This window comes from Elephantulus edwardii, unplaced genomic scaffold (assembly GCF_000299155.1).
Source record: "Elephantulus edwardii isolate Elephantulus edwardi_28Jun2011 unplaced genomic scaffold, EleEdw1.0 scaffold00302, whole genome shotgun sequence".
Lineage (NCBI taxonomy): Eukaryota > Metazoa > Chordata > Mammalia > Macroscelidea > Macroscelididae > Elephantulus > Elephantulus edwardii.
The window spans coordinates 1594971-1604879 of NW_006400052.1; the positions used below are offsets into that span (position 1 = coordinate 1594971).

Below are 9909 nucleotides of genomic sequence, written 5' to 3' on the forward strand. Positions count from 1 at the left end.
TGGATGCTGGCTCCGCCCAGGGTGTCCACTCCACCGTGGATGCTGGCTCCGCCCGGGGTGCTGGTGCCACCACAGACGAACCACTGTAAATGCCGCTCAGGTGTGGGTGCAAAGCCTCCTGGGCACGAGTAGGCTCCCTTGCGAGACAGCCTTTCCACTTAACTAAGCATGTCTGGGGGCATGGTGGGGTCTGTGAACTGTCATGTGTTCCAGCTGAGGATCCAGGCCCACATGCACATGGAGGCAGGTTCATTTCCAGAGGTGGATCTTGTTAGGTTAGAGGCAGGGTGAGAAGGCCCGCATGCACTGGCCCTCTTCTGGGGTGTATAGTGGCTATGGAAGTTACCCCCCTGAGACCATGTGTCCGCGAGCTGTTTAAAGGTGTGCACATGTGAGCACACCTACACACACGTTACCTGTACATGTGTGTAGCTGTGCCCCGTGTCCCCTGGAGTAATGACGGCTGTGTAAGCACGTGCACATAAGTACGGGTGCGCCCAGGAACCCGTGTGTTGGCAGTGCCTTTGGGGAAAAGCCCCTTACTCTCTCCCACTCTGCCCTCCACAGTGGTCCTTTGGGGTGACGATGTGGGAGATTGCCACTCGGGGCCAAACCCCGTACCCGGGCGTGGAGAACAGCGAGATTTACGACTACCTGCGCCAAGGAAACCGCCTGAAGCAGCCCGTGGACTGTCTGGATGGACTGTGAGCACATTTGGAGCTCTCCCCAAATCCTAGAATTAACTGCAAATCCCTGAGGCTCCCACCTGGCCCTGAAATAGCCAACCAAATCTATTGCTTTTGAGTCAAGTCCAACTCAGAGTGAACCTCCACTGGGTTTCCAGGAGGAGACTGCCCATCTTTCTCCTGAGAAACAGCTGGTGGATTTGAACCACTAACCTTTGGGTTGGCAGCTTGACAACAGGGCCCCTTTGCATCTACCTTCCCTAGGGCCTTTTGGAGAGACTTCATGTCACTCTCCTTACCTTCTCCCAACACTTAAACCTCCTCTGAGAAGTACTCAGGGTGCATGTACTCATGGCATGAAAAAGAGAGTATAACACATCCAGCACAGCGTAGTTGGAGGGCGTTTCGCTGCCAACCCAAAGGAAGAAGAGGCAGTTAGAGTACAGCAGCTGCTCCCTGGGAGAAAGATGAGCAATTTCCTCTCGTGCAGTTTACACCCTCTGAACACCTGCTGGAGGGTCAGCTAAGACCAACTAGGGGTAAAGATGACATTGCTTGAGTTAGAAGACACTGAGGTCTCAGCCCCTTCTTGGGTGCTCCAAAACCCGAGGGAAGTGAGACCAATAGCCAACGCTTCTTCAGCACCTCCAGGAGGCACGATTTTAGGTGGTACTTTCCCCGTATTAACTCCTCCAGTCCTCAAGTAAATCCCAGTCATTGCTGCCAGGTCGATTCCAACTCCTGGCACCCCATGTGTATCCAAGTGGAACTGTGCCCCATAACATTTTTTTAAAAAATTTATTCTTTCATTGTTCACATTTTCTTCCCTCCCCTTCTGTACCCCCCTCCTCTAGTTCCCTTGTTCCGAATTGTTGTCATACACATAATACTTAATCATATAGTGTCACTGTGAGTCATACTCGACTCAATGGCACCTAACAGTAACAATCATCTACAAAAAGAGTGGACAGATAATGAACTCTCCATAAGGTTTTCAGCGGCTGATTATTATTTTTTTTTTCTGAAGTAGTTTGCCTGGCCTTGCTTTTGAGGTACCTCTGGATGGACTTAAGCCACCAACCTTTCCGTTAGCAGCTGAGCATCACCTAGGTAGATAAGGAAAGAAAAACAAAACCCCAAACCTCACTGCCATCAAGTCAAGTCTGATTCTGCTGGAGGAAATAGCTCATCTTTCTCCTGAAGAGCAATTGGTGGATTTGAACCTCTAATCTTCCAGTTAGCAGCCCAATATATAAAGCACTCTATGCCACCAGGCCTCCTTGTTATGTTGTTATGTGCCATCGAGTCAGAACAAACAGCTGACCCACCAGAGGGTATACAGAAGCTGTAAATCACATGGGATGAGACTACCCATCTTTTTCCTGTGGAGCAGCTGGTAGATTCAAACCACATGCTTTTGGATTGACAATGCAACTCCTTACCACTAAGCCACCAGAGTTCCCTACGAGGCCTTCTTAGGTACTTTTCCTACTTTACATATGAGAAAAACGCCTCCAGTTGAGATAAGTGAGATACTTGCTAAAGGCTGCCTACCTTAAAGAAAGAAAAAAAAGGCATTTACTACCTCAGTTGCTGAAGGCCAAGGGTCTGGGTAGGATGACTGGAAAGTTGATTGTGGCTCAGGATCCCTGATGAAGTGGTCATGATGTCAGCCAGCGCTGTCTTCATCTGAAGCTGGGCCAACAAGGGCCATTTTCAAGGAGGCTGATTGATTTGGAGGCCGGAGATCCATTTCTCATGTGGATTGTGAGGAGATCCATTCCCACCGTGTGGATTCCTCACCACAGTGCTGTCCGAGCTTCCTCGTGTCATGGCGGCTGACTGTCCCTAGAATGAGGAAGCCACGATGCTTTCATGAGCTAGTTTCAGAAGCTGCACAATCTCCTGCCTCATTCTAATTATTTGAACCGTTGCGTACACTCAAGGGTAGGGGAATTAGGTTTCATCTTTTGAAAGGAGCGCTGTCAAAGAGTTTGCAAATATATTTTGAACCAACACAGCTTGCAAGTGAAGGTGTCAAGCTTTGTTGCCAGAATCTCTTCTGGGGAGCCACACAGGCAAGCTCTGCTGTACCAGACCCTCACTGGGAGTGTATCTCATACCCAGAGAGAAGTTTTCCAAAACCTTCACTAGCTCCTCTGTCTCCCAGGAGCCCCCTCAGAAACTCCAGAGGAATCACCACAGCTGCACACCCAAATCGCTGAGATGCTCTCCACTTCCCCACTGGCCCCCAGTGTCTTAGATGCCCCAAGACTCGTAGAATCATCCTGACAAACCCATCACTCAGTCTCCCACCTCTCACTTTATTGCTCTAGGTATGTCCTGATGTCTCGTTGCTGGGAGCTAAACCCCCGGGACCGGCCAAGTTTTGCTGAACTTCGGGAGGAGCTAGAGGACACGCTGAAGGCTCTGCCTCCCGCCCAAGAGCCTGATGAGATCCTCTATGTCAACATGGATGAGGGTGTGGGTCATCCTGAACCCCCTGGAGCTGCTGGAGGAGCTGACCCTCCCACCCAGCCTGGCCCTAAGGATTCCTGCAGCTGTCTCACTGCGGCAGAGGTCCACCCCGCTGGACGCTATGTCCTCTGCCCTTCCACAGCCCCCGGCCCCACCCTACCTGTCGACAGGAGCTCCCCAGCACTCCCAGGGCAGGAGGATGGAGCCTGAGATGGCCCTCCACCTGGGACCCCCTCTCAGGACCCAAGCTAGGCACTGCCACTGGGGGATCCCTCTCCCCTGCCACTTTCCTACCCTAGGCCTTTCCTCCAACTGCCGCCCTTTCTTCCCACCCACTTGTCCTCTATCCTAGACACAGCTTTCTCCTCTGGATCTTGGCATCTTCATCTGTAAAAGGAAATTATTGGACTGCAGTCCCTATGGGTCCTCCCAGGTCTAACATTCCAAGATTCTAGGGTCCAAAGATTCAAAGGCTCTAGATTTCAAAGATGCTCTGAGTCTTTGGTTCTAAGGACCTTAAATTCCAGTCTCCAGTTCTAAAGTTCTAAGGTTCTAGGCAGAGATCTGGAGACTCTGAAATCCTACAGCTCTAGATGTTCTGGTTCTGATTTTTGATAAGGGTCCAAAGTTTTAGGTTCTAACATGATGAGTAAGATCTCAGGATCTGAGTTCTAAGATCTAAGGTTGTGATTCAGATCTTATTTTTCTAGGATTCTGAATTCTTAGAGCTTACGGTTATAATTATTTAATATTCTACAATTCTAGACATGGACATTCTAAAGCCTAATATTCTAAGACTCAATGTTCAGAGACTTCAAAGTTTTACGCTTTCCATTTTTTAACATCCTAATGGTAATAGTAATATATTAATGGTAATAAAACCCAAGACATAATGATCTTGGATTCTCTTATGAGAATCTGGATCCTAAGGTCCAAGATTCTAGAATCTACAATTAAAAACTTTCAAGAGTCTAAATATGGAAGTTCTAAGATCTAAGGATGATATGATGTTCTAAGAACCAAGAGCCAGTGGCTAACATTCTAGATCATATACCTAAAGATTCTAGTTGTTAAACTCTACAGTGTTAATGTGTCTGTTCTATTCAAAGTACTAGATTCTAGTGTTCCACAATTCTGGGTTCTAAGACTCTAAATTTCTAAGGTTGTCACAGTTGTAAACTTCTAAGACTCTAGAAGCCAAAGTTCTAATTGTGTTTAATGTTGGACATCTCCTGGCCCTGTGCTACATTCTATCTTTTTTAGAATTTTAGTTCAAGATCCAAGTAGCCACATTGTTAAAATTTTTTAATTCTAGGCAGAGTAGCTGTAAGACAATGCATAGACCAAGTTTCTGAGATCCTAAAGGTCCAAAGGTCTAGAATATGAGTACAATTTCAAGATCCTAATCTTATTGTATTCTTCTGTGTGCCCCTCCTCAAACCTCTGCTTCCTACTCCCCTCACGTGGGGGTGTACCACCCTCAAGCCTGTGCAATGCATTGAGGATGTCTCTTTTCCCCCAGGGGACAATCTCTCCCTTTTTGGGCCATGCTGCCCCCCTGAGCCAGTCTCTTATCCCACCTGTACAGAGTGTGGATTCTGGTGTGTACAGAGTTCAGGTCACATAAAATTTTGTAACCACGCTTTCGTCTCGTCTTAACTCCATTCAACTGTGATGTGGATTCTCTCCCTGGCAAAACAGTTTTCCCAGCAATGAAAAGGGTCTAGTGGAGTTTCAGGGCTCTCCCCTTACTGAAGAAAGGCTAAAATGTTTGATAGGACATACAGCCATCGGCAAAGAGAGACACAAACAAATATTGTTGGTGCCAACAAGTCAACTACGACTCATAGAAATTCTGTAAGCAACGGATCAAATTCTTGCCCTATCCTGCGCCATCTTCACAATCTCCATCATGCTCATGCCATTGATTGTAGTCACGGTGTCAATCCAGCTTGTTGAAAGTCTTCCTCTTCTTTTACCAACCCTCCACCTTACCCAGAGCAATGCCTTTTCCAAGGACATGTTATAAGGACTCCTTCCAACATATCCAAAGTAGGTGAGATGAAGCTTCATCATCCTTTCCTCTCAGACAGATTTGTTTTCTCTTGGCAGGCCATGGTATGTTCAGTGCTCTTTTAACAGTATCACAATTCAAAGGCACTGATTCCTCTTGTATCTTCTCATGGCCCAACTTTCACTTGAATATGAAGCAACTTTTTGAGTAAGGCACACCTTGGTCTAACATCCGTTCTCTTTAGCACTTCAAAGAGATCATTGGCAACAGCTTAGTTCAATGCAAAAGTTCTTTTAATCTCTTGTTAGCTACTACCAGGCAATGTCAGAAGAGACAATGAAAATTACATTAGAGCACAAAGAAGCCGAAACAAAAGGAAGGGATCCCAAAGTAAAAGCTGTCCAAAAGATTTAGCTCGAGAGGCTAAAGCAATATGTACCAAAATGTGCAAAGAGCTGGAGTCAGCAAATAAAAATGAGAAGAACTTGCTCAGCATCTCTCAAGCCAAAGGAACTAAGGAACAAATTCAAACTTCTAGTTAAAATATCGAGAGATGCTATGGGCACAATGTTGAATGATACAGGAAGCATCAAAAGAAGATGGAGAGAACACACATCATTTTTGTACCAAAAAGAATTCATTAGCAAGGAAATATTTCAGAAAGTACCATATGAACAAAAGCCAATGCTGATGAAAGATAAAGTTTAAGCGGTACTGAAGGCTTTGGCAAAAAATATGGCCCTGGGAATTGACAGAACACCAAGTGACATGTTTGAACTAACAGATGCAGCCCTGGATGTGCTCAGCAGTTTATGCTAGGAAATGTGGAGGACAGCTGACTGGCCATCTGACAGGAAGAGATCCATACCTGTCCCCATTCACAAAAAAGGTGATCCAACAGAATGTAGAAATTATCAAACAATATCATTAATATCTCATGCAAGCAGAATATTGTTGAAAAGAATTAAAAATTGTCTCGAACAGTACATAAACATGAACTACCAGAAATAAGCTGGTTTTAGGAAAGGCTACGGCACCAGGGATATCATTGCTGATATCAGATGGATCCTGGCTGAAAGGAGAGAATACTAAAAGAATGCATATTTGTGTTTTATTGACTATGCAAAGGCATTTGACTGGGTGGATCATAACAAATTATAGCACAGATTGAAAAGAATGGGAATCCCAAAATACTTAATTAATTGTGCTCATACAGAATCAAGATCTACACAAAGAAGCTGTTTTGAGAACAGAGCAAGGAAACAGGATGGTTTAAAATTAGGAAGGGTGTGCTTCAGGGTTGTATCCTTTCTCCACCTATTCAGTCTGTATGCTGAGCAAATATTTCACAAAGCTATTGGAGGAAGACTTATCAATAACCTCCATTATGCTCATGACACAACTTTGCTTGTTGAAAGTGAGAAGGATATGAAATACTTGCTGCAGATCAAGGGCTACAGCCTTTGGTATGGCTTACATCTCAACATAAAAAAGACAACTATCTAAAAAAAAAAGATCTCACCACAGGTCCAACAGTCAACATTAAGATAAATGAAGAAAAGATTAAAGCTATCAATTATTTCATCTTGCTTAGATCAACAATCAACACCCTTGATGCCAGCAGTCAGGAAATCAGGAGCTGTATCACATTGGGCAAGTCTGCTATTAGGGACCTCTCCAAAATATTGAAGAATAATGATATCAGTTTGAAGACTAAGGTGTGCCTGATTATCAGAAGACTAAGGCCATTGTCTTTTCAATCATCTGTTATGTATCAGAAATCTGGACAGTGAATAAGTATTACAGAGGAAGAATTGGTGTCTTTGAGTTGTGGTGCTGGAGAAGAATACCCCATGGAATGACAAAAGAACAGACAAATATGTCCTGGAAAAGGTTCTGCCACAGTGCTCCTTGGGGCAAGGATCGTGAAGCTACATATTTCATACTTTGGAGAGCTTTCCAAGGAATAGCTAGACCAGGCTATTCCTTGAAAAGGGACATGATGCTTGGAAAGATAGAGGGTCAGAGAAGGAAAGGAAGAACCCCAACGAGATTAATTGACATTGTGACTTCAGCAGTGGGCTCTACTGTCTCAGAGATGATGAGGATAGAAGAAGATAAAAGAGGTTTCAGGACGGCTGTTCATAGCTCTGCTATGACTTGTACTTGACAACCCCTAAAAACAACTACCAGGTGTGTTGATTATAGACCCAAATGGTATTAAATCTTTGGCAACTTCAATCTTTTCTCTGCAAATGCAGGTGCTCCAAAACCCCAAATGAGGTTGTTATGTGCTGTCGACTACAATTCATAGTGACCCTGTGAGCCACAGCTCTGATCTTGCCCTATCTTGAGTCAAACTCACTGTCTCTGACATACCTGACAGGACAACCCATTACCACAAGTCACTGTGTCAATCCATCTCGTCCAGATTCTTCATCTCCTGCACGAATCCTCCACCCTTCCATGCATGATGATCTTCTCCAAGGACTGGTCCCTCTTGACAACATGCCCAAAGTATGTAAGACAGAGCTTCAAAATCCTTGCCTCCAAGTGCAGTCTGGTTTCACTCTCTCCAAGGCAGATTATTTGTTCTCTTGGTAGTCCATGGTATATTTAATACTCTTCTCCAGCACAACTCAAAAACACTGATTCTTCTGTCATCTTTATTCATTGTCCAGCTCAACTTCAATCATTTCTCCATCATGCAAGCCCAGTGATGAGGATTTTTACTCACACAGAAATAAATCCCAGTGCAACAGACAGATGGATTAATGGACACACATACGGTCACTAAAATTCATTCAAAACCACAGAGATTTTACACAGGTGCAAACATACAAGTACCTGGAATAGGGGAAAACTTAAGAGTGACACAGACACAGAGAATAACAAATACTAAGATTAAATATTAGAACAATAAAGATACTAGATACTAAAAATACTAAAAAAAGTAAATACTAGAACAATAAAACAGGTACTTCACAAACCAAATCGCTCAGACTCACATAGAAATAAAAACACAGAGCAACTTCAATAAGGATGGCCCAAAAAGAGACTCCTGCCAAGACAAATCTACTGGGTTTTGCAGCACTTGTTTCTGGGTGTGTCCGGCCGCTGATGGACCGACTGGCAGCGCCCGGGCGCCCTCCAGTGGCCGCTCCTGAGATCTGGGAGCAGTTCAATCCGGGGCACAAACTTTGAGAACAAATCATTGTGGGAAGTGGGGAGGAGAGAGGAAGTCGGATGTGGGCGAGGGGCGGGGTGTCTGGACTGGAACCTCCGGGCCCACGTGAGTGTCTGCCCCACTTCTGAGTGGGTGCTGTGTGTCTAGGTTGCTAGAAGTTTAAAGTGTGATTGCTGTGTGTGTCTTTATCATTTGATATCTCTTGTCTGTGCAAGATGTTGCTGGGCATGTCAGTATGGTCTATTGCCCCTTCAATTGTGCTTCTGCTGTCACTAATGTCTGTTTGACGTTTTTATCAAAGTTGAAAGTGTGTGCTGCTTTTTGTAGACTTATGGTGGGCAGTAAGCGTTTACATTGTGTATCCCGATTGTGTATCTAAGGACATTTCGTGTCAATTTTGAGTTAGAGGCGACAGGTGGTACAGTAGAGCCGACATTGTGAAACTGTGGCGTTTGTTTGTTAATTTAGGGTTTAATAAGAGATCTACGTGTTTGAGATTATCGGTATAGTCGCTAAATAGACAGTTTTACTGAACAGGAGCGTAGAGGATTCGGGGTAAAAGCTGAAAATTTTTGGAGGTCCTTCCGGAAGGGACGACTCTATGGTCGATGATAGAGCGCCCATTCCTTGTAAAGTGTCAACCATAGAGAAGAAGGCCGCGACAACTGTCGAGGAAAGAGGGACCCTGTGAGATATACTACCTACAGGGAGGAGATGCAGTTTCCTTTACGACTTTAATCTCGTTAATGTAGTCTCTCTTTTCAAATTTTCTGAATTCTCGGAAGTAAATATGTTGTTTTTCATAAAGGGAACTGAGTCCATTGCCGACTAAGAATAATCTGTCCATTTAATCTTTGCGTACGCCTCCCTCCACAGCGAGACTCTTGTAGCCGGCCTCTCAAAAACAGCCAATCTGGTTAGCTGTTCTTAAAGCAATCCATTTATAATTATTGGCTTTAGTGAAATAAAACAGTAACTGCGATTGGTGAACAGGTTGTTTTGAAACCGCCCTAACGGCAAGGGGCGGGTCTTTCGTCTTTTAATCTCTTTCCAGTTTCTTAAAGGCAACGGAGAAAGGCGGAACCTCTGCTAAATCCTGCGCTTAATTGGTCCTAGTTGGTCTCATCTAGGGGCGGGAGATTTAGACCAATCACAATATATATTACGAAGACAGTAATTTAGTGAAAGGACTTCACAGAGAAGGCCCGGTGGGGAGGGGCGACGCTCATTCTGAGATCTAGTCGCTGATTGGTTCAAGTCTTCACTCCTTTTTTCTTATTAGACTCTACGGGAGCGGGCGCGCGGGCGCTACCCAATCAGTATGCGCTCCGCCTCCCGCCTTTTCCCGCCCTCTGCTTCAGTCGCGGCAGCGACGTAGGCCAACGCTTCCTCTCCAGTGGCTTCTGGGCTCTTTCATTGCCGTTCTTTTGAAAGCTGCGTTTTGATTGGCTAGGATTTGAGGCCCGCGCCAGTTGCCCCATGTGGTGACCAATCAACAACTGTGTTGCATTGCCTGGGGACCGTGGGTGAGGAGGCGGCGGCGG

The 9909-nt window shown here is 45.2% G+C and overlaps 1 protein-coding gene across 2 annotated transcripts in view; it reads left to right on the plus strand.

Moving 5' to 3' along the window:
* The window catches only part of AXL (AXL receptor tyrosine kinase), a 35030-nt gene extending 31656 nt beyond the window's left edge, over positions 1-3374 (plus strand). For both annotated transcript variants that reach the window (XM_006900912.1, XM_006900913.1), the window contains 2 exons: positions 568-704; positions 3023-3374. In XM_006900912.1, coding sequence (XP_006900974.1) covers positions 568-704; positions 3023-3374 — 489 coding nt within the window. The remainder of the gene's footprint in view (positions 1-567; positions 705-3022) is intronic.
* Positions 3375-9909: the final 6535 nt, after the last annotated feature.